Genomic DNA, 25,422 nt, shown 5'->3' with positions numbered 1-25,422 from the left:
TTAACTAGTTGAAAAGTTTTTATTTACAATTTGTGAGCCCATAATAACTAGAATTCTTATGTTGAAAATAAATCCAATTACATTCACTGAGTAAGATCACGTAACCTCTTAAAAATCTCCATGCTTAATTATAAATACCTCTAAAGTCATTCTGAATTTGTACAAAAGTCTTTGTCATCATGGTTTTAACGAAATTGAAGCCAACTTCTCGTGCTGAGAGAAAGTTTGACAATTATCCATAATTTCTTGAAGCTGAATGACAGGAAACTGCACCTGCTCCTCAAACCACTTGGCAACAGTGAGAAGTTGTTGGTCACTAAATGCACGTCCAATCAGCTGCAGCCCGACTGGCAAAGCTTGAGTGGAGAGGGCTGTGGGTACACTTACAGCCGGCAAACCTGAGCAGGTAGAAAGAACAAGTTGTTCTCTTTCATTTTTTTAAGCTATTCTATGCTTCTAATTTCATTAAAAAAATTTTTTGGGGGGGGGCAGAGCCAAGATGGTGGAGTAGAAAGACACACATACACTAGCTCCGAACCCACAGCCCATAAAATATCTGTAAAAAAGAACTGCCAATAAATTCCGGAGCAGCAGAAGCCACAGAACAGCAGAGCGGACGAGATTTCTGTTCCAGAGAGCCTGAAAACCTCTCGAAAAAGGTCCTTCAAGCACCAGACCAGGAGTGGAGCCCAGCCCTCCTTGGCTTCGTGGCACCGAGAGGAGCCGATTGGAGCAGGTTTCAGGGACGGAATCTCCAGCGGCCGCACAGGTCCCTCCACCCACAGGTGACAAGGGTTGGTGAGAGGGTCTCTTTGGCGGGTTGAGAGGGGAGTGGGGTGTCCCTATAACTCAGGCCCCCTGGGGAGGCAGCAGGGGGCCGGGAGGCAGCAGATCAGGGCTCTCCAAGCAGGCAGGAGCCTGGATCCATTGTTGAAGATGTCTGCATAAACCCCCTGAGGGAACTGAGCCTGAGAGGTGGCCCTGCCCCCAGCTGAGCAGCTGAACTTGATCTCACACTGAATAGCAGCCCTGCCCCCACCCAAAGCCCTGAGGCTGGGAAGCAGCATTTGAATCTCAGCCCCTAAGTGCTGGCTGGGCAGATCTGGAGGCCAAGTGGGTGTGAAGAGGACGCTCAGAAGTCAAGTCACTGGCTGGGAAAATGCCCAGAAAAGGGAAAAAAAATAAGACTATAGAAGGTTACTTTCTTGGTGAACAAGTATTTCCTCCCTTCCTTTCTGATGAGGAAGAACAATGCTTACCATCAGGGAAAGACACAGAAATCAAGGCTTCTATATCCCAGCCCACCCAATGGGCTCAGGCCATGGAAGAGCTCAAAAAGGATTTTGAAAATCAAGTTAGAGAGGTGGAGGAAAAAATGGGAAAAGAAATGAGACAGATGCAAGAAAAGCATGAAAAGCAGGTCCACACCCTGTTAAAGGAGACCCAAAAAAATGCTGAAGAAAATAACACCTTGAAAAATAGGCTAACTCAATTGGCAAAAGAGGGTCAAAAAGCCAATGAGGAGAAGAATGCTTTCAAAAGCAGAATCAGCCAAATGGAAAAGGAGGTTCAAAAGCTCACTGAAGAAAATAGTTCTTTCAAAATTAGAATGGAACAGATGGAGGCTAATGACTATATGGAAACCAAGAAATCACAAAACAAAACCAAAAGAAGGAAAAAATGGAAGATAATGTGAAATATCTCACTGGAAAAACAACTGACCTGGAAAATAGATCCAGGAGAGACAATTTAAAAATTATGGGCCTACCTGAAAGCCATGATCAAAAAAACAGCCTAGACATCACCTTTCATGAAATTATCAAGGAAAACTGCCTTGAGATTCTAGAACCAGAGGGCAAAATAAGCATTCAAGGAATCCACAGATCACCGCCTGAAAGAGATCCAAAAAGAGAAACTCCTAGGAACATTGTGGCCAAATTCCAGAGTTCCCAGGTCAAGGAGAAAATATTGCAAGCAGCTAGAAAGAAACAATTCAAGTACTGTGGAAATACAATCAGGATAACACTAGATCTAGCAGCTTCTACATTAAGGGATCGAAGGGCGTGGAATAGGATATTCCAGAAGTCAAAGGAACTAGGACTAAAACCAAGAATCACCTACCCAGCAAAACTGAGTATAATACTTCAAGGGAAATGTTGGTCTTTCAATGAAATAGAGGACTTTCAAGCATTCTTGATGAAAAGACCAGAGCTGAAAAGAAAATTTGACTTTCAAACACAAGAATGAAGAGAAGCATGAAAAGGTAAACAGCAAAGAGAAGTCATAAGGGACTTACTAAAGTTGAACTGTTTATATTCCTACATGGAAAGACAATATTTGTAATTCTTGAAACTATTCAGTATCTGGGTACTGGGTGGGATTACACACACACACGTACACGTACACACACACATACACGTACACGCATACACACATGTACATGTACACGCACACGCACACACACACAGAGACAGAGTGCATAGAGTGAATTGAAGAGGATGGGATCATATCGTAAAAAAATGAAATCAAGCAGTGAGAGAGAAATATATTGGGAGGAGAAAGGGAGAAATGGAATGGGGCAAATTATCTCTCATAAAAGAGGCAAGCAAAAGACTTATTAGTGGAGGGATAAAGAGGGGAGGTGAGAGAAAAACATGAAGTTTACTCTCATCACATTCCACTAAAGGAAGGAATAAAATGCACACTCATTTTGGTATGAAAACCTATCTTACAATACAGGAAAGTGGGGGACAAGGGGATAAGCAGGGGGGAGGGGATGATGGAAGGGAGGGCATGGAGAGGAGGGAGCAATTTGAGGTTGACACTCATGGGGAGGGACAGGATCAAAAGACAGAATAGACGTAATGGGGGGCAGGATAGGATGGAGGGAAATATAGTTAGTCTTATACAACACAACTATTATGGAAGTCATTTGCAAAACTACACAGATTTGGCCTATATTGAATTGCTTGCCTTCCAAAGGGAAGGGGTGGGGAGGGAGGGAGGAAAAGAAGTTGGAACTCAAAGTTTTAGGAACAACTGTTGAGTACTGTTCTTGCCGCTAGGAAATAAGAAATACAGGTAAAGGGGTATAGAAAGTTATTTAGCCCTACAGGACAAAAGAGAAGATGGAGACAAGGGCAGAGAGGGATGATAGAAGAGAGAGCAGATTGGTGATAGGGGCAATTAGAATGCTTGGTGTTTTGGGGTGGGGGGAGGGGACAAAAGGGGAGAAAATTTGGAACCCAAAATTTTGTGAAAATGAATGTTAAAAGTTAAATAAATTAATTAAAAAAAAAAAAGAACAGAATCACAAAATAAACTTAAAAAGGAAAAGGCAAAAAAAAAAATTTTTTTTTTGTTTTTGGTTTTTAAATCATCTTTTATAGCCTCCTATTTTGGACTCTGATTGAAACAGATTTAAAAGATAAACAAAATAAGTACCCAACTCTTCCATTGTTGTCTCTGTAATATTTATGCCATTCTTAACAGCTCCCCCTCACGTTAAACCTGAGCTGTCTCCTCCTCTCAGAAATTAATAAATACGTGTGTGTGTGTGTGTGTGTGTGTGTGTGCGCAAGGATATGATCCAATGCTGCTTCTGCCAAACAGAATATAAGCCTCTTGAGGGCAGAGATTGTTTCTTTTCTGTCTTGTATTGAGGTCTGAGCATAATTCCTGCCACATAGTAGGTACTTAACAAATGCTTGCTGAGTTGAGCTGAGGATGATTTGAAAGGTTAACTTCCCCAAGAATTTTATTAGAAGTCTAAATTTCAGCTGGAAAAAATTCAAGTTGAAGTATTTCATCTAGATTAGATCCTGACTCAGTTACCAAGAATATATCAGGTTTATTTGAGCATAGTCAGTGATAAAATCTACTTTTCCTAAGGTAACAGTATGCCTCACACATAAGGTGAGGACTAGGCTCAGCATCCAAAGATAAACCAAACTGGCTTGAACTGGAAGGTCAGTATTAGTAAGTAGGCCTTAAGAGATGTGAGCACTGTTCCCCACCTCCTAGCCTCACCTGCCATGTTTACACTCTGGGTAAAAATATCACCCTGGGCACTGCGGGTTCTGTTGTCTTCTTTGATGAACTCCAAGTATGGCACTGCATCACTCAGGGTGGTGGGAGTAAGCAAGATATCCACACCAGAATTGAAGACCTTCACAAAGTCATTAGCAATGAGTCGTCTCACTTTCTGTGCCTTCACAAAGTAATCATCATAGTTCCTGTGGGAAAAAGGTTGACATTTTAAGAGATATTTCATTCCTATACGTATAGGTTTCAATTTCACATTGGGGAAAAGAAATCTTGGCTTTAATGAGATGGTGTACCATCTATTGATAGATAAACTTTACACAGGCATTCCAATTATCAAGAGTCAGTTTAGCTGACATTCTATGAACCATGACTCTCTACTGACCAGCACCTAGACTCAGAACCTGAAAATTTCAGCACTAGAAGAGATCCTAGAGATGAGGGGCAGAGCTAGGTCTAGAATTCTGGGATCTCAGTTCCAAGTCCAGGAATCTTTCTGCTACAACTAGCTGCCTCTCCTTTTATAACATGATGATTATTTGATGCTTGTAATAATAACCAAGGTGCTACAAAATCCAAGTGTCTTCTGAGTCATCAGAGAAGGACTAAATTATGTTCATTATACTTGTAAGGATATTTTACTGTATTCAATTTATTTTTAAAACTGATAATCAACACATGATGTATGACATGCACATTCAAGGAGAACAACTCATTCTGTGATCATAGGAGATGACAGAGTTCATTGTACTTAAGCCCAGGGCAGAATGCAATATTTGTATCTTATAGGTAACCATATCCTGGTAGTACTTAACTGAAATTAGTAGGAAATTAATATGAGACACTAGAAGAAAAGGCGACAAAAAGAAAGGAGACAACCACACACATAGGCAGGGGAAAGAGAAAGAGACAGAGTACACTTCCAAGCAAATGCTGGACTACTGTTAGAAGGTTAGAGGTTATCTTGTTGAGAACAGGGAGAACAACTTCCTTTCCTGGCACCCTGATTTCTGAATTCTCTTATCTTGGATTTCTTACATTTAATTTTATGTATATGTATACACACACATTTATACAGATGTAAACTTTTATAACTAGAAGGAAGTTTAGAGATTCTTTAGATCAGGATCAGTTTCAAGATTCACTGAATTGGTTATAATTGAAAAGAAAATCTCAAGTCATAAATCTAGACATGGGACATAGATTTTTAACTGGCAAACCTTGATCAATTTAATATTTAAGAACCATTAGGTTTCTTAAAAATGGATTGTTATACAATTCTAAGTATACCCTTTAGTCACTCAATTTACTGAGCAATTAGTGAGCATATAAAACAATTTTTCTTTCTGAGCATGTAATAATGTATAGAATTTGGTGATTGAGTGACAAATTCAGAAGCCCAGTTCTAGCAGCACAAGGGAAAAAAATCTAACATAACAACAAAAAATATCTTGGTTAATCAGCAAACTTAGTATGGCATCTTGAAAAGAACAATGGGCTAGAACTCAGGAGTCAGGGGTTCTATTGGTAATGAGACCCTGAGTACGCCACTTAAATTTGGGGGCCTGCAGTTTCTCATCTAGAAAATGGGTATCATTATCTCTTCCTATATACCTCACAGGGTTGTGTGAGGATGGGATCAATTAATATACTGCATGTGAAAATACTTTGTAAAGTGTGAAGCACTATGCAAGTGTAAGAATTATTGTCATTCAATCCCAGAGGCTACATAGAAAAACAATTGCAGGTGTCAGTTTTCAGTTTTAACAGAGATAACACATGCAAACTTGACTATCACACTAAAATCATTTTAAAATCTAAATTCTTAAGGATATACAGTTCTTTGATGACCTATTAAATTTCTTTCCATTTTGTATAATAGTGATGAGAAAAAGGAGAACTAAGCAGAAACTGAGATCCTGCACAAAGCAAAATGCAAACCTGTCTATGCTGACTCATAAATTGACTTTTAAGGTAAAAAGCAATTAGCACTAAGCTGGGATTAACCTCTATGTCAGGCCTTGCTTCCTTCACCTTGCCAGCAGCACTTGGTGCTTGTGGAACAATCCTTCACCCCCAACTTTCTTCCATGCAACTACATGGAATTGTTATGGGAAAAAATTCAGGGTGACCAATGTACTGGGTCAATATGTACTCTAAGACATAAACTAAAAGCATTGAAAAAAAAAAACCCTGTAAAAGTACAACACTGTGATCAGTTTATAAGATCCTCTATGAGAAGCAATGTGACTTAGTGGGTAGGGAGCCACAGCTGGAGCCAGGAAAAGTAGGATTCAAGTCCTGCCTGTGACTGGGTTTGTGACTCTGGCAAGTCACTTAGCAGTGTTCTATGCCACTCTCTAAGACTAAGAGGTACAGAGAAGATGATGATCGGCATTGTCTGATGGAACGTCCTCACTCGATATTACCTAAACTAATGAAATCAGAGGTCCAGCTCTTACCCCATGCACAGTGCTTAGAAAATTGCTCAACATCAATGTATTTTTTTCGTTTAGTCAATTATGTCCAACAATTTAACCAATGCTGAAAATGTGGCCTTTATTTTGATGTGGCAAAAGGTCAACTGAGCACGTTGAGAAAAAAATGTTCCTCATCACATGAAAAGACGTTTGGGGGACCAGCTGCATTAAGAATCAGCCTGTGTCTCTATGTAAACCAGCACAGGTTCTTAACCTCTTTTACAATATGGATCCCTTTGGAAGTTTGGTAAAAACCAATGTACTTCTGAGAATAATAGTTTTAAACACATAAAATGAAATACATAAGATTACAAAGGAAACTAATTCTAATGAAATAGTTATCAAAATATTTTTGAAAACTGAACAGAATATACATATCAAGGTACAAAACCCAGCAGGCCAAAGCAGTTGTCTTACCCACTTGAAGGTGGATGTACTCTAATCAGAAGGCCATGAATTAACTTGTACTGAAGACTTCCTAAATAGGCTGTATATTAATTAAGAGTTACTTCCTGGAAGGAATGATAAAGCAGCTTTTCTCTAAGTAAAGCAGGAAAAAATAATGACAATTTCTCCAAGGAGCACCACTATCCCCTTTTGTTAAAAGGGTTTATCAGGACTAAAGCTGATATGGCACTAAGGCCTCCAAACATTTAAGATGAAAAAGCTTTGGGACTCCATTTAGCTTTCACCAGTTATGTGCATATTTAGAATTTTTGCATAATGAGAAGAGATATAAGCAGCCTTTTTCTAACTTAAAAAAAAGAAAGAGCACACAACTGCAACTTTCTATTCTTAAAATTAACTAAGACGTTGCATTTTCAGATCTGATAAAATATCTTAACTTGCATAAAAAGTCATAAAAACATATGACATTATTTCACTCTTGAAATTTAATCAATAACAGAAACTTAAAAAAAATAGTTCCTTCCCAAAGTAGTTAGCTATCTTACTCTTTCAATAAAAAAAAATTTCCTGAGAGAATTCGTCCTCTCACCACATCATTGAACCCTTCTCGTCTTGTTGCAGCATACATGGCCTCAGTAGATACATTTACATTACACCGGTGGCCTGTAAATCAAACATACAAAATAAGTCTTAACTCTTTATATAACATAAAGGAATTTCCCCTATATTGTAAATATATAAATCATCATCAGAATGCAGAACCTACAAAACCCATTCTCAATCTGCTTTCTTGGAAAACACTGTCTTCTTTGTCTTATAAGATCTCTGAGGGCAGGGATTATCTTCTGTCTCTTTTTGTATCCCCAGCACTTAGCAAGTACCTGGTACATAGTAGGTTCTTAATAATGCCTACTGACTGAATTGTGTCATATCAGAGAAGTCAAATTTGGGTTAAACACTGGGCCAAGATTCATACCTTTGGCAGCTACTGAAATCTAGGGAGATAATATTCTCAGAGATTTTTCATCTTTGGCTGATCTGTGAGAAAATGACTGGTCTCCAATAGGTCCAAAAAGAATAAGCCAACCAAGAAGTAGGTTTTCAGTGAAGTGACAGTGCAGAGATTCACTAATTTACTACCACTTTATCATTAACACTCACAATTTTATATATGTGTATACATACACACACACACACAAAACAAAAAATGGAAACAAAGCAGACATCTATCAATTAGGGAACAGATAACTTGTGGTTCATGGATCTAATGGAATATTATTGTGATGGAAGAAATGACAAATATCAAGAATACACAGAAGCATGAGAAGACTTATATAAACTGATGTAAAATGAAGTTCGAAGAACCAGGAAAACAATATACATAAAGACTTCAACAACATAAAAAGAAATAATTAACAGTAACAAAACAACCAAAATTGAATATTGTGAAATTATAATGACTAAGTTTGGCCCCCAAAGAAGAGATCTGAGAAGGTACCTCCATCAGCTTCTTTTCAGAAGCAGGGTGTGGAACACCGCATAAAGCATTAGACTTTTCCAATAAAATGGCTGGTTTTGCTGAACTTCCCCTCCCCCCTTGTTTTTTATTCTTTACTATAAGAGAAGGGGAAAGGGGGAAACATTTGGGAAGGCAGGTGATGTGAAAACAAAAGCTATCCACAAAAACTATTTTAAAAAATAATTACATACATACAACAGACAGGAAGTATTTTGTAACTATCTGAATACAATAATTTTGGAATCCAAAGACAAGTGGCCTTACCATATTCTAGCCCATCAAATCTTGCCATGTTTGATGCTACTTCTGCTGTGCATAAAACATGATAGCAAACAATTGAGTAACTGGCATGGGGAAGGGACACTTCCACCACTTTGGCCCCCTTCGATGCAAAAAGGTCAGCAGCTTTAGACCAAAGGGTTTGTATTTCCGTGGACAATCCTGGCGCGTTATATTCCTTACAGAAAAAAGAAAATCAACATGAGGCAGACCCTGCACAAAAGTACGTGGGTTTGTTTTCCACAACCTTTGATAATAAATGAGAGAATAAATACATGCAAGAAAACTGAACAAAATGCTAGGCATCTGTTTGCTAAGGAGCATAACATTTTTATAACAATTTTTAGAAAGCTCAGACTACAGTGGCCTCCTTCTTTATCCCAGGGGACTTCATTATGTTGTTACTACTAATTTATTTCACAACACTTCTTGATGGCACATACCAGCATCATTATCTCCAGTTTCCAGATTAGGAAATGAAGGCCCAAAGAAATGCAACGACATAGTTACACAATGAAACCCCAAAATCAATTACTTAGAATTCAGAGCTAAGAGCCCCTACTCATCATTTTAGTGGTCTAATAATCAGACTGTATTCTTTGATGATAAATCAAAAACACTTAGCTAAGTCCATTTGAAAGAAAAATTACTATGATATGGAAGCTCTCATTTGAACAAGACATTCTTATTCATCTGAGTATCAGTAGAAGGGTATGAATGAGAACAGTGTGGTAGAGTGGTTAGTACCACCTATTGTCTGTGTTGAGCCATGGAAGCTTTCCATGTAATTCTTAAAACTATGTATTACAAGAGATTTGCTGATCTTCAGTGACAGAGGGACATTACATACTAAGGAGTTTCCTGTCCTGAAAAAAAAAGACACACCCAAAAAATAAAGAGTAGAGTGACTATCTTTCTCTTTTTCCTCTGCACTCATTCTTCGGTGGGTGTTTCTATCATCTCTGTGTAGATGACTTCCATATCCATCTATCTAGCCCCAGGCTTCCCCCTGAGCTTCAGTCCTGCATCACCATCTGCTTATTGAATATTTCAAACGGGACGGCCATCTCCAAGACATTTTAAACTCAACATGTTCCAAACTGAATTCATTATTTTTTCCCATGAAAGCTTCCCTCTTCCAAACTTCCCTGTTTCTGTTGAAGGTACCAGCTTCCTTTCAGTCTCCCATGTTTGTAGCCCTGGCATTATCAGAACTCCTTAGTCTCCCAACCAGCAGCTAAATCTTTTCATTTCTACCTCTGCAACACCTTTCCCATTATACTTCTCTCCACTCACATAGATCTTAATTAATAGCAGTCTCCTAATTGATATCCCTGTTTTAAATCTCTCCCATTCCAGTCCATCCTACATGCCGCTGGCAAAATAATTTTCCTCAAAAGCAAATCTAACCATGTGACATCCTCTACTCAACCAACTTCAGTGCTTCCTATTGCCTCTAGGATAAAATATACCCTTCTTTGTTTTAGCTTTTAAAGGCTTATAGAACCTGAACCTTACTTCTCTTCCCAGCCTCACTGGATAGTCATCACTCTCTTGCAAAATCCAGCCAAACTCACTTCTGTTCTCCACCATGATACTCCACCTTCCATCTCTGGACCTTTGTACTGAAGTGCATTCTCTCCTCCTCTCTACCTTATCCACATTCCTTTCTTCTTCTAAGATGCGCTTAGGACATCTTCTGTAGGATCTCCTCTTGTTCTGATCCCCTCAACTGCTAGTGCTCTCCCTTCCAAACTCCCTTGTACTTAACTACTTTATAGCTGGACTTTTATATTCACACACACTCGTTTTTATGTACTTGTTGTCTGCTCCATTAAAATTTAAGTTCATTGTGAGAAGGGTTAGGATCATATTTCTGGAACACTCAGCCTAAAAAAGTTAGTGACTTTAAATTTCACTTGGTTTAAGTAGGTATCCTGAACATCATGCATACCTATATTCATTTTCATATATGAATAATTCCAATGATATAGCACAGTGGTTCTCAAACTGTAGGCTGAGGACCCCTGGAGGGCTGCAGAAAAGTTGCAAAGGGTCTGAAAATCCATAACCACAACAAACACTGTCATTTTAATTTTTATTCAGCTACATCCAAATATGTAGCAGTGATTCAGTAATAATAAAAAAAAACTAACATACCTTCTGTAGAAAGAATAACTGTCTCAAATGTGTCTTGCTATTTTTCAAATATATGTAAACGCTACCATCGCTTAGTAAAATACAAATTTATTTAAAAGCACTGCCGAATTTGTGGTTTCTTTGTGAAACAGATATTTTCTCAAAAAAAAAAAAATGAAAGCTAATAATACAGCTACTATCATGTGGGAGTCCTCAGAATATTTTTATTTAAAAAGAAATCTTTAACTAGAAAATTGATCCTATGGCATAATTCCTATAAAAAGCCTATAAAAATTCTGCTTTGATGGTACTTCTCTAAAATAATGAACTGGAAAAGCTACCTTTGGTATTCCTATGCATAACTTGCTGACATCTCTCAGAATGGGAAGTATAAATGGGCCAACAGGGTCTTGTGTTGTGGTAGAATCTTTTGGATCATGCCCAGCCAGTACACCTGAAAAAAGGATATAATGCTAATAAGTAACAGAGAAAACAAATGCATTGCAATGTAAAATGTACTTGGTTTTGAACTACATGAAGTTACATACATATATATGTGTGTGTATATTTATACATACCCAACACAACTGCTGCATCATCCACACATCTGGTTAAGATTCCTGGAACATCCATTGAATTCACCAGTGGAATGAGACCATATCGGGAAACTAATCCATAGGTGGGCTTTAAACCAACAAGCCCACACAGAGCAGCTGGGTTTCTTGTTGAACCTCCTGTGTCTGATCCCAAAGCCCTGAGATTTAAGCAGTCCTCAGTGAGAAGATTTTGTAGCTTTAAATATACCTATTTTTAAAGAAAATTCAGAGACCTTTAAAAGAAAAAGATCACAATAACCAAAAAAGTTTAAAAGTAGATAACATTATATTGTGAAATTTTGGATATTCAATCTGAAGTTTTTCTGAGTCCTTGCTTTTATGTAATGATTCTGATCTGACAGATTTGAATTTACAAGGTAATGCTGATGAGACATGCCCAAAGTTACTAACAATAACAAAAGTATTTATTTATTTACCAATTAAAAAATTTATTTTTCATCCTTACTGAATCAATTTAAGATACAAAATAAAAATATTCCATTCACATTTCAAGATATTTTCTAGACTATCTTCCCTCAGGGGAATCGCTGACAGCTATGTGACATGATAAAAATATATTTCTGGAGGAATTATGTCAGGGAGCCAGGATTTTTCTCTAGGGATCCAAAAAAAAGATGAGATCTTCTAGAAGAAGATAAAAGTAGGGTAAGGGGAAAAAAATCCAATTCTATTGTGCTAACTTGTAAGATGTTTTGAACCATAAAATTCCAACAAATAAAAGCATGGTTTTAATTTGATTAATAAAATTCCAGAGGAATTGAAAATAATCACCCACCCACAAAAAGTCTACTGAAAAAAAAAACTATTGAATGTCATTTCTTTAAAAAAAAAGTAATTTGTTACAATACCATCAGAAAAAAAAAATAATTCATCAATCTTAGCAAATTGCTAAAAAAAAAAAAATACACTAAATTTGATGATCAACAACAAATCTGACTAAATAAAGTGAGAGGTAAACCCAAATAATGAAAGTCGTTCATTTTTCTTATAGTAGAAAGAATTTTAAGGAACATCCCATAAAACATAAAAAGCAAGAACAAAATAAGAAGAGTATAATAAATGATGACCACATCAGTTCCTGAAAACCTCACAAAACCTTTATAATTCTTTTTTTAGTTGTAGGTCTGTGAAATCCCAAAAATACATCTAAAATTATTTTAAAGAATTTATTTGCAAATCCTGACTGAGATGTGGTACAATTAAAAAAAATATATATATATATATACACACACACATACATATTCAAAATATCTCCAAAGCAACAGTTCAATTTTAAGACATTAAAACTTAATATACATAAGTAAGATTTAAATACTACAGATAATTTACCACATCAACTACAAATATTCCATAGAGCCAAGTGAAAACCATCACCATCAGCAGTTTTATTGGAACTTGAATACAAACTCAGAGTAGCGGATTTCACGATGTTTATTAGTTGTAAAAAAATTCCACTAAAAAGTCATTAGAAACAGTATTTACAATAAAGCCCATGTTCACGCCAACCACAAAATCCATCAGCTTCTGCTCAGGCTAATTATTTTATTCTGTTACATCATGAGCATCACAGTACTTGGTGTTGGACCCTGAGAGATCTTCTAGTTCAAGTCCTCTGTTTTACAGAAGAGGAAACTGAAGCTCAAGAGAGATTAAGTAAGTTTTTCAAGGCCACACAGACAGAAAACGGCCAAGGAAGGGTCCAAGCCAAGGCCATCATCCAGTGAATCTCCTTCTAATGCACCACACTGCCTTTCTCATCTGTTTCTGTGGCTCCTTCTTTTCAAACCTGGTGGCTCTGCCCATGATTACTTCTCCACCTCTGTGATAGCAGCCTTTTCATACAGGCAACACCTCCAGCCCTACAGGCTCATCCTCCATTTGGTCAGTTTCCTCCCTGGAACATCCACTTAAGAAAGTAACCAAGCCAATTAAGTTCACTCCAAGGGGTAGCTGAGCCCATGACTCTCAAGACTACTTTCTACTTTGTCTCTCCCCCCAGCCCTCCACTCACCTTTCAGCTCCCTTTTGGAGAAGGAGAAGGGGAAGAGAATAAGCATTTATATAGCACCTGCTAAGTGCTTTCCATTATTATCTCATTTGTTCCTAGGGCCTGGGTGTTATTATTACAGCCATTTTACAGATGAGCAAACTAAGGCAGGCAGAGGTGAAGTGACTTGCTCAGGGTCACATAGCCAGTAAGTGTCTGAGACCACATATGAACTCAAGACTTCCAGTGCTCTATCCACGGAGCAACCAAGCTGCCTCTAAAGTGCTGTTTTCCTCCATCAGAATGTAAGCTACTTTAGGGCAGGGACTATATTTTTTGTTTGTACTTGTACTATCGAATGTGTCAGCACAATGCCTGGCACAAAGTAAGTGCTTGATAAATGCTCATTAGTGCTCCATAGAGTTGTCTCTCTCCCTTTCTCTCCTCTTCCCTCTTCCATCCATTAATTTAAAAAAAACAAACAAAGCAAAATACTGTACAGGAACATTAATTGTTGTTAGTAATTCACATAGATAAAACATCAAATTAAGTTTACCCACTTAGTGTCATTTTGATATTTGTTTTATAACATTATCAGGATTTCAGACAAAAATATTAAAACCTGAAAAACCGATCTATATTTAGGTATTAATATAATACAATAGGTTCCTGGAACAAAATACCACGTCTTCACCTTTTGTGGTGCTTCTATATGAACTATTCTTTTAGATTTTGTATATGGCTTCTGGCTATAGCTATATCAAGGAAAAAGTTGTTCCTGGCTGGGTCTTAATGTAAAATATTGAGAGAAAAAATCTTCTTACGCAAAGCATGTGAATGCAGATACAGCAGCGGCACTGCCCCCAGAGCTGCCTCCAGTTATTAACCAGTTTGAATCTTCATCCGCTCTGTGCTGGTTCTGCTTTCTCTTTTCTCTGTATTGCTTTGAATAACTCCAGGGGTTTCTAACTGGCCCAAATATACCATCTGTGCTTCCAGATCTAAGGCAAAATAGTAAAGCAAGAGTAAAGCACACACATCTGTGGATTCACAGAGAATTTTCTTCATCTCCTGAGTTGCTCCTGCCCACTCATCTAGCTACTAGAAATCTAGTGGTGTTTGAATGGAAGAGGCAGGAACCCTGTTCTGATGAAAGGAAAGAGGCAAATAAACCTACACTGTATTCCCACAATCATCCCAGACAACTAAAGGAGAAATTACTTAAAAACCAAAGAGTGTTTCAAAGGACAATAAATCACTTTTTCTGAACACAGGTGACAAAAAAAGAGCCCCTAAGCTGACCCCTGATAGACCCAAATTTTAAGAAAAAAGAGCCTGCTCTTATGACACCTCTAGCAACCTATTATTGAGCAAACCTGTAAGATAGCAAAAGCCTGTTGAAGATGGTGCAAAGAGAGTTTTCCTCTTCACATCATTAAAAAAGAATTAACTCAGAATATTTAATGTTACTGCCTCTCAAAGCAACATCTTTCTTTAAACTAGTGAAAGTGGTTCTTGTGAAATTATCATCAGGTACAGGGTATAATAATTCATATTTACATGGGGCTTTAAGATTCTAAGGTACTTTGCTAACAACTAGAACTGTTACTCCACCCAACCTCCCTACTCCCTTGGCTTTTTGGAGAAGAGGAAATGTAGACTCAGAAAAGAAACTTGCCACAAGTCACAAACTTGGCAGATGTCAGAGGCACAATCTTAATCCACGCCTTCTGACATGAAGTCCAATGTCTTTTCTATTTTGCTTTGCTACTTTTATACAGAATTAATCATATAATCATGAGTTGTTGGTACAACTGGACCAAAGGTGCATACAATAATTTCATCTGCCATATTTCACATGTGAGATAAAAACCACAAGCATGTAAGGCATCTTAAGAGGTCTTTCACTTACCTAAAGTAGGACTCTATTCACTTAGTTGGTTTAAAGATAACAAAAAGTAAACAAGGGTCATTTAATGTTACTTACCCCATAGCGAACTCATCTAAATTTGTTTTTCCTAGAAGAACAGCCCCCTGATCCAGTAACTTCTGAACTACTGTAGCATTATAAGGAGGTATGTAACCTGAAAAATAAAATGTCAGAGCTGTTTTTGATAGACAGCAGAACAATGAACAAGAAGGTTTTTCACTTCCATTATTAATACACTTGAAGTTGCAAATTCTTTACATTTACTCTCTTCTATCTTGGTCGGAACTTTGTTGGTCCTATATTTTCCACCATGCTAACTCTCTGTATATCTGTATATCTTCCCAAAGGTCTCTTATAGATGTGTAATTTTATAAAGTTTTTGTGTGATGCTTAATGATTTTCAGGATTCTTGTCAAATATACAGCAGTAGAGACCAACATCTCACACAATGTAACAAGATAAGATCAAAATGGGTGGGTCATAAAAAGTGATATCATAAGCAAATTTGGGGAGTGTGGAACATTTTACCGGTTAGATCTATGGACATGGAAAGAGTTTATCACTAAATACAAAATAGAGAGGATCGCAAGAAGTAAAAATTTTGATTGCATGAAATCAAAAAGGGTCTATACAAACAAAACCAATACAGCCAAAATTAGAAGGAAACCAGGAAACTGGGGGAAAAATTTTTACAGAAAATTTCTCTCACAAAGGCTTCATTTCTCAAATGCATAGGTAACTGCATCAAATATATAAAAATATGAGCCATTCCCCAATTGATAAATGGTGAAATAACATGAATAGGCAGTTTTCAGATGAAGAAATCAAAGCTATCTATAGTCATATGAAAAAATGTTCTAAATTACAAAATGCAAATTAAAATATCTGAGATACCACCTCATACCTATCACATTGATTAACATGATAGAAAAGGAAAATGAAAAATATTGGAGGGGATCTGGAAAAATAGGGATACTAATGCACGGTTGGTAGAGTTGTGAACTAGTCTAACCCTTCTGGAAAACAATTTGGAACTATGCCCAAAGGGCTATAAAACTCTGCATACCCTTAGACCTAGCAATATCACTATTAGGTCTATATCTCAAAAAGATGAAAGGTACAAAAATGTTTATAGCAGCTCTTTTTGTGTTGCACAGAATTAGAAAAGAAGGGGCTGCCCATCAATTACGAAACGGATGAACAAGAGTTTGGTATATAATTGTGATAGAATACCACTGTGCTATAAGAAAATGATGAGGGAGATGATTTCATAAAAATCTGGAAAGATCTATATGAATTGATGCAGAGAGTAGTAAGTAGAACCAAATCAATGTACACAGTAACAACAATATTGCAACAGTGTTCAACTAGGAAAGACTTAGGTACTCTGCTTGATACAATGATCCAAGACAATGGCTAAAGACTCCTGATGAAGAATACTACCTACCTCCAGGGAGAGAACTAATGAACCATGAATACAAATTGAAGTATAATTTTCACTTTATTTTTCTTGACCTTTTTTCTTTTTTGGCAACATGTCTATAATGGAAATAGGTCTGGCATGATTTCACAGGTATAAATGATATTATGTTGCTTGTCTTCTCAAGGGCTTAGGGGTGAAAGGGAGGAGAGAATTTGGAACTCAAAATTCTTTTTTAAAAGGTTAAAAGTAATAAATTTTTTAAAATTCACAAAGCACAATTCCATAGGCACATTTTAAGTGATTCCAAGTGATTTCCCCTCCAGTAACCACTCCCTTCCAGAAACAGGGTATCATTACTGGCCATAGTGCCAGTCCCTTTCCTCTCCATTCACAACTGCTAACTGAGTATTCCTAAAACAAAGCTCTTACCTAGGTCATTTCCCCTACTCAAATATCTTCAATGGCTCTCTTTTACCTATTCTTCCAGGTCAAACTGACCTGTTTTCCAAACATGACATTCCCTGCCCCATATCCGCATCTTTGTTCATGGAGGTTATCCTTCCATGTCTGGAAAGTGCTTCCTCAACTTTGACCCTCAGATTTCCTAGCTTCCTTCAAAGCACAGCTACTCTAGGAGGCCTTTCCTGATGCTCCCCTTTACTGGAGCTTTCTCCCTCTTGAAATGACTTTGTTTATTCATATCTGTACACACAGAATCATAGATTTAGGGCTCAAAGAAACCTTAAGAATCATCTAATTCAACTTCTTCATTTTACAGATGAGGATCGCATCCCCAAGATCCAACAGTAGTAAGTGGCAAAGCTGGGATTAACATCTGGACCCGCTGGTTCTATGTTGTAATATTGTGCAAATTTCTTGATGACAACATCTATTTCATCTTTGATTCTGTCTCCACAGCATCGAGCAGAGGTGCCTTGCACATAGCAGGCACTTAACAGTTGTTCAATTGAAAAAATGACCAACAGTTAAATAGGTACAGTTATGGACCAGACAAGAGACAAATATGAGATCACTTTTCCTTGTCCAAACTATCAAGCCTATCACTCAGTTACCTACCATGTCTTTTTGATTTCTAGATCTCCCAATCTTCCTTTTAGTTATAGTGGATCTGTCTCATTCTTGTAATTCTGGCCGCACTGAGTGCATCAAGACACTCTATCTTAAGCAGGAAGAAAACTCAGCAAATAAAAGCCAAGAAGTCATCAGATGCTAATGACTGATGGCAATGTCCTTCGGAGGAAGGTAAGGATCAAAGGATCATAAAATCTAGATCTGGTAGAAGCTTCAGATGTCATGTAGTACAACCCTTTCATTTTACAGATGAGGAAACTGAGGCCCAAGGAAATGAAGACACTTGCCCAAGGTGACACAGACAGAAAAAGGCAGAGGTGGAATATGAGCCCAGGTCCTCTAACTGCAAAGTCTGCATGTTCCCCAGTGTACTATGCTGCCTCTCCTAAGGCACTAAGGGCTTAGGTGACTTGCCCATGGTCACATAGCCAGAGGTAGGTCTTGAATCCAAGTCTTCCTGATTCTAAGGCCAGCTCTCTATCCACTATACCAAGAAAACCCATTCTGCATTTATTCCCACTTTACAGATGAGGCATGAAGCCAAGAGAAATCACTGCATGTATGAAATGTCCCTGTGAGTACCTGTGGTAATCAGAAAGAGAAACTCAACTTCAAAGTCACTGACGCTTATTTCATCAGGTCTGTGAAAGATAAAACAATTTCCATTTTGAAAGAGTAAACATAAAAAATACTAGTCTAGATACTAAGGAAAAAAACATTATTTCCTAGAGGATAAACTAATTCTGAGGGTAATTTTATTTTGAACTTGAAAGTACCCCAAGAATTAGAAAGAATCATTGTTTCATAAAGTTCTCAGAGTGTACCCCCCAGGACTAGGTTCAATATGTTAAGAACTTGAATTCTGTGATGAGATGTAGTTTACCTTTTAACATATTGGACGCACATGTTGTTTCAATGCCAGCAGTGCTGAAGTTGTCTTTTATAGCCATGGGAATTCCATCTAAAATTCCAAGGGCCTGACCTATGTTAGAATCCAGGAAAATGACAAGGAAGAGACAGCTCAAAATGAAAAAGTGCATTCACCCTAGCTGTTGCTATGATCTGTCTCCTACCTCCTTCTACAGCCTTACTTTAGAGAGTTACAAATTCTCTGAGGCATAATGCCTCAGATCTTCCCACAAGTGTGCCCTTGTGTCTGGAAGGCTCTCATTCTTTGACTCCTCTGACTGAATCTCTGGATCCCTTTGAGCCTCTATTCTGGTAACTCCTCCTCCCCTCCCAAGCCTTTCCCCAATTATTCCAGGTGTTAGGCATAGCTCTCACCTCTCTAGTTTCTTTGTACAATACTTATTAGTGCAAGGATGATTCTTCCACAGAAAACTACAAACTCTTCAATGCCAAGAATTGTTTTGTTTCTGCCTTCATACCCCCAGTGCCTAGCACAGTGACAGGCACCTCAAAAGTGCTTAATAAATGTTTGCTACACAGACTGACCACAGTCTTTGTCACAAAAACTCTTAATTTCAAATGGAAATTGTAACAGCTGAATATTCCAAATCATATATTTACTAGCATCAGTTTATTATTCTTCATGTCAATTTGATCAAATGAGAACATGTTATATTAAAAGCATCACTTCCCAAATGCTAATCTAATTCAATTGTTCCAGGAATACAGTAATAAAAACACTTTAAAGTAATTTACCTTTCTCATACCTCTTTTTTGATTCTTCAGCTTGCTTTAAGGCTTTCTCTTCTGTTACAGTAATGTAAGCATTAAGAAATCTGGTTTCCCTGATAAGGGAGAGACACTTTTGACAAAGCTCCACTGGACTGACTAGGCCTTGTTTCAGTGCAGCAGAAACCTGCAATATATTCAATTTGATTAACATGTAGTATACATAGTGAGTACAGGTACTTATGTTGTACTAGGAGTAAAAGATAACAACAAAATATAATCTTTCCCTCAAGGAGCTTACGGTCTAGTCCAAATCAGGTAAACAAATCCACAAGCTACATTATTAACTATGCAAGCACCCAGCAGCAGCATGACTTCATTCAAAGAGCCTTGTGCTAGGAAGTCCTTAGGATGATACATGTAGATAAGACAGAGTCCCCCTCATGTTTGTGGAAATGAATATATGCAGAAAACACAGAACATTATAAAAAAGTGTTATCCTATTATATTCAAATGATGAAAGGATCACACAATTTCAAAATTGGAAGGGACCTCAGAACTACAATAAAAGCATACCAGCAAAAGCCCTATACAACATTCACTTATCATCCAGCATCAGTGTCAACGTCTAGCATGCAACAGGGGTGGGAAACCTGTGGCCTGAAGGTCACATGGGGCCCTCTAGGTCCTTAAGTGTGGCCTTTTGAAAGCAAACTTCACAGAACAAATTCTTTCAATAAAAGAATTTGTTCTGTAAAGCTCAGTCAAAAGGCCTCACTTGGGGACATAGAGGGCTACATGTCATCTCCAGGTCACAGATTACATAGATAACACCAGGACAGTCCAGTCTTTTTACTGTTGAAAAGGGTTTTTTTTTTTTTGGTTTGTTTTTTGTCCCCCTTATATTGAACTAAAATATATCTTTAGGGGGTGGAGCCAAGATGGCAGAGTAGAAAGATGCACATACTCTAGCTTGTCCCGCACAGCCCATAAAATACCTGTAAAGAAAGGCTCTCAACAAATTCTAGAGCAGCAGAAGTCACAGAATGATGGAGTAGAGGAGATTTCCAGCCCAGGATGACCTGGAAGGCCAACGGGAAAGGTCTGTTGCACCAGGAGCAGAGCCCAGCCTGGCCTTGGCCCTGCTACTGGGAGGAGCAGGCCTCAGGGGCACAATCCCCAACAGTAGCAGCAGAGGTTCACAGATCCCTCAACCCACAGTCGACAAAGGCAGGTTCAAAGGTCAGTGAGAAGGGTTTTCCAACTGAGCTAGAAGGGAGCAGGGTTCTCCCCTAGACCCAGGCCCCAGGTGGTGCCAGAGGCAGCAGCAGCCAGGGTCCATTGTTCCATTGTTGGAGAGCTCAGCTTAAAGCCTCTGGAAGAAGTGAGCAGCAGATCTGAACCTTAGCCCTGAGTGGCAGCCCTGCCCCCCACCTAAAGCCTCTGGATGAACTGCGCAGCTAATCAGAATCTCAGCAGGGAGCCTGTCCAGAGAGTAAACTCCTCTCCCTTGATTGTGCCATCTTGGAGGAACTGAGATATTACAGGTCCCCAGAGTATACCCTACTCTTGACAAAAACCTCAAAAGTCAAGTAACTGGTTGGGAAAATGCTCAAAAAAGGGAAAAAAAAATAAGACTATAGAAGGACACTTTCTTGGTGAACAGGTATTCTCTCCCATCCTTTCTAATGAGGAAGAATAATGTTTACCATCAGGGGAAGACATAAAAGTCAAGGCTTCTGCACCCCAAACCTCCAAAATAAATATGCAATGGTCCCAGGCCATAGAAGGGCTCAAAAAGGATTTTGAAAATCAAGTAAGAGAGGTGGAGGAAACGTTGGGAAGAGAAATGAGAGCAAAGCAAGAAAATCATGAAAGGCAAGTCAACAGCTTGCTAAAGGAGACCCCGAAGAATGCTGAAGAAAATAACACCTTTAAAAACAGGCTAACTCAATTGGAAAAAGAGTTTCAAAAAGCCAGTGAGGAGAAGAATGCTTTAAAAAGCAGAATTAGCCAAATGGAAAAGGAGGTTCAAAAGCTCATTGAAGAAAATAGTTCTTTAAAAATTAGAATGGAGGAGATAGAAGCTAATGACTATGAGAAACCAAAAAACTACAAAACAAAACCAAAAGAATGAGAAAATGGAAGATAATGTGAAATATCTCACTGGAAAAACAATTGACCTGGAAAATAGATCCAGGAGAAACAACTTAAAAATTATGGGACTACCTGAAAGCCATGATCAAAAAAAAGAGCCTAGACATCATCTTTCATGAAATTATCAAGGAAAACTACCCTGATATTCTAGAACCAGAGGGCAAAATAAATATTGAAAGAATCCACAGATCACCTCCTGAAAGAGATCCAAAAAGAGAAACTCCTAGGAATATTGCAGCCAAATTCCAGAGTTCCCAGGTCAAAGAGAAAATATTGCAAGCAGCTAGAAAGAAACAATTTGAGTATTGTGGAAGTATAATCAGGATAACACAAGATCTAGCAGCTTCTACATTAAGGGATGGGAGAATGTAGAATATCATATTCCAGACGTCAAAGGAACTAGGATTAAAACCAAGAATCACCTACCCAGCAAAACTGAGTATAATACTTCAGGGGAAAAAATGGTCATTCAATGAAATAGAGGACTTTCAAGCATTCTTGATGAAAAGACCAGAGCTGAAAAGAAAATTTGACTTTCAAACACAAGAATCAAGAGAAGCATGAAAAGGTAAACAGGCAAGAGAAATCACAAGGGACTTACTAAAATTGAACTGTTTACATTCCTACATGAAAGATAATATTTGTAACTCTTGAAACTTTTCTCAGTATCTGGGTAGTTGGAGGGATTACACACACACACAGAGGACAGGATGAGGTGAATAGGAAGGGATCATATTTAAAAAAATAAAATTAAGGAGAGAGGAATATGTTGGGAGGAGAAAGGAAGAAATGGAATGGAGCAAATTATCTCGCATAGAAGAGGCAAGAAAAAGCTTCCAATGGAGGGGAAAAAAGGGGAGGTAAGAGGGAAAAAGTGAAGCTTACTCTCATCACATTTGGCTCAAGGAAGGAATAACAGGCACACTCAATTTGGTATGAAAATCTATCTTACGATACAGGAAAGTAGAGGAGAAGGGGAGAAGCAGGGTGGGGGGGGAGGATGGAAGGGAGGGTAAATGGGAGGAGGAACAATTAGAAGTAAACACTCTTGGGGAGGGACAAGGTCAAAAGAGAGAATAGAATAAATGGAGGGCAGGATAGGATGGAGGGAAATATAGTCAGTTCCCTACAACATGACTATTATGAAAGTCTTTTGCAAAACTACACATATATAGCTTATATATAATTATATATAATTGCTTGCCTTCTCAGTGGGATGGGTGGGGAGGGAGGAAGGAAGAGAAGTTGGAATTCAAAGTTTTAGGAACAAATGTTGAGAATTGTTTTTGCATACAACTGGGAAATAAGAAATACAGGTAATGGGGTACAGAAATTTATCTTGCCCTACAGGGCAAGAAAGAAGATGTGATAAGGGAAGGGAGGGATGTTAGAAGGGAGGGCACATTGGTGGAAAGGGCAATCAGAATGCAAGGTGTTGTGGGGTGGGGGGAGGGGAGAGATGGGGAGAAAATTTGGAACTCAAAATTTTGTGGAAATGAATGTTGAAAACTTAAAATAAAAAAATAAATAAGAAAATATATATGTTTAATGCAATTTTCCAATTCTGCCTTCTGGAGAAGCTAAAGACTGAGTGAGGCAGACATTTTGAATTGTTTTTCAAGCTATATGAACTGTGCCCCATTCATTCACACTATTTCATGTTCCCCTTTTGACCATGGCTCTCAGGATCTTCAAGGAACCAGGCAGATGGGTGGAGTGTTGCGAGGAAAGAGAAGCAGGCAGACTAACAAAGGAAGTCAACCAATGACACTATCACTGGATGCTCTCCATTGTAGTCTAGTGATTAGGATTGTGACTTTTAATGTCATGACCCAGTTTCCCTTTCTGGGTAGCGAAGAGGCTAGAGAGATACAGTTCGGACTGGCCGTAGGGAAGAAGGCAAGATTTTATTTTGCTTAAACTGAGGAAGTCAATTCTTACCTTTGAAAGGCAGAAATCTTACATCATATTATCTTGACAGTTCAATTCCTGCTCATTATACTTATAAACCACATGTCATGGGCAAATCACTGAAGCTCTGGGCTTCAGTTTCCTTATCTGTAAAATGGGGATAATTATACCTCTATGACCTGCCTCACAGGGTTGTTTTGAAGTGTAAACAAGAAATTGCAACTTGGAAAACACTTTTCTCATTGAAGTAATGTTATAAATACAGAGTGAGGATCCTAGATTAGTACCAAAAAAGCTCCACAAAAAATATGCCACCAATACTAAACCCATAATGCAGTATTTTGATAAATTTGTAGTCCCTGTTCTGGATGCCAGGAGCATGCACAGGTCTATACAGTACAGAAAGGAGAAGAATTTAGCCTCCCTATTCTGAAACCCTAAATAAAAGTTTAAAGTTGATAGTAACTTAACAAGTAGTTAAGTTAGTCCTGCTTGGCAGTGTGTCCTCAGTGTTAGTTTCTCCGAGTCCTTGATTTTCAGTCTCTTCCCTTTTCTCTAGTTATGAACCTAGATTCCATAAGAGCCATTTCACCCTCTCAGAATTGTAGACAGTTGAAGAGGCAAAGCACTGGCATTGAGGGGGTTGGGGATTATCCAAACTGCTTTAAAACTTGCAAAGTACTTTACTATACCTCAGCCTCATAGCAATCCTGAAAGGTATGTTATCAATCAATCAATCACATTAGGCACTGTGCTAAGCACTTTGGGGTACCAACATAAAAAAAAGGTATCCCCTAGACTTAGTGTATGTATGTACATATGAACACACATATATACACATCTCTACACCATACTATATTTGCTATGCATATATTGGGTATATATGCTTAATATATTATATATGCATATATGTATATATACATATATGTGTATATATACGTACATATATATACATATATATGTATACACACACACATATATATATGTTTCACATCTATAAGCTCCACGGAAAAAACTGATTCTTTTTTTTATTTCTGGACACCTAGAAAATGAATCAATTCTCTCCATGATGGAATTTATATTCTTGGTGCACAGTAAAGTGTATACACTAAATATGTAAATAGCAAATATAGTAAGATATTGTAGTCAAATATACCATTATGTTATCAGAGAGACCAATGACTCGTCCAAGGTCACACGGTGGCCGGTGCTGAACCAAGGCAACGTGGCAGAGGGGGCAGCAAACGAAGACGAGGGGTTCTATTTCGCCTAAGTGACCATGTGTCAGCCCCCTCTCCTTCACAGCGAGGAAACAGGCACTGTGGGGCTTCTGAAAGACACCCCTTCTCCCGCGCCCCTCCCCCACACGCCTACATTAAAAGGTGCCCTAACCCGGACCCGAAGAGCTCTGCCCCGCACGGGCCTCACGCGCACACACTGCGGGACGACGCTGGGCCCGAGAACGTAACGACGACCGCGACATCACAGGCCGCCTCCCCGCGCCTGCCCAGGGCCCGTCGGCCCGGGGTGCACGGACTGTGGCGCCCCACGCCATGCCAGTGACGGCCCGGGCGCTGGTCCCTCCCCCCGCAGGCCGGTGACACTCACTTCTCGGAGGCTGAGACCTAGCATGGCGCTGCTCCCTGCGGGATCAGCCGCCCGGCCCCTGTTACCCTGAAGAGACCTCCGAGGAAGAGCCGCGGAGGGGAGAAAGGTCAAGGGCCGCCGCTTGCCGGTGTTACATGGGCGCGGCCATCTTGGATCTGCCTCCTCGCACCCCTTAGCGTCGCGCACCCCG

The 25,422-nt window shown here is 38.7% G+C and overlaps 2 protein-coding genes across 4 annotated transcripts in view; one reads left to right on the top strand and one right to left on the bottom strand.

The window, feature by feature from the left end:
* On the bottom strand, positions 1-25,360 carry QRSL1 (glutaminyl-tRNA amidotransferase subunit QRSL1). 3 transcript variants are annotated; one of them, XM_072642966.1, is made up of 11 exons: positions 25,233-25,360; positions 19,595-19,743; positions 18,802-18,900; positions 15,461-15,557; positions 14,298-14,474; positions 11,448-11,623; positions 11,211-11,323; positions 8,716-8,908; positions 7,478-7,595; positions 4,030-4,235; positions 1-398 (listed from the first exon to the last, which is right to left on the bottom strand). In XM_072642966.1, exons 3-11 carry the CDS (start codon positions 18,866-18,868, stop codon positions 178-180), a joined length of 1,368 nt encoding a protein of 455 aa, XP_072499067.1. In that variant the 5' UTR covers positions 18,869-18,900; positions 19,595-19,743; positions 25,233-25,360; the 3' UTR covers positions 1-177. The 3 variants fall into 3 exon arrangements, with proteins under 3 accessions (XP_072499067.1, XP_072499068.1, XP_072499066.1); XM_072642967.1 differs by having other exon boundaries at positions 19,584-19,743; positions 25,233-25,354; XM_072642965.1 differs by lacking the exon at positions 1-398 and adding an exon at positions 1,092-1,891 and having other exon boundaries at positions 19,584-19,743; positions 25,233-25,354.
* RTN4IP1 (reticulon 4 interacting protein 1) overlaps positions 25,332-25,422 on the top strand; it is a 58,130-nt gene continuing 58,039 nt past the window's right edge. Inside the window, exon 1 of the mRNA XM_072642972.1 lies at positions 25,332-25,422. The gene's annotated coding sequence lies outside the window, so the exon portion shown is untranslated.

This window comes from Notamacropus eugenii, chromosome 2, assembly GCF_028372415.1.
Source record: "Notamacropus eugenii isolate mMacEug1 chromosome 2, mMacEug1.pri_v2, whole genome shotgun sequence".
Lineage (NCBI taxonomy): Eukaryota > Metazoa > Chordata > Mammalia > Diprotodontia > Macropodidae > Notamacropus > Notamacropus eugenii.
This window is presented reverse-complemented; position numbering and strand designations above follow the sequence as displayed.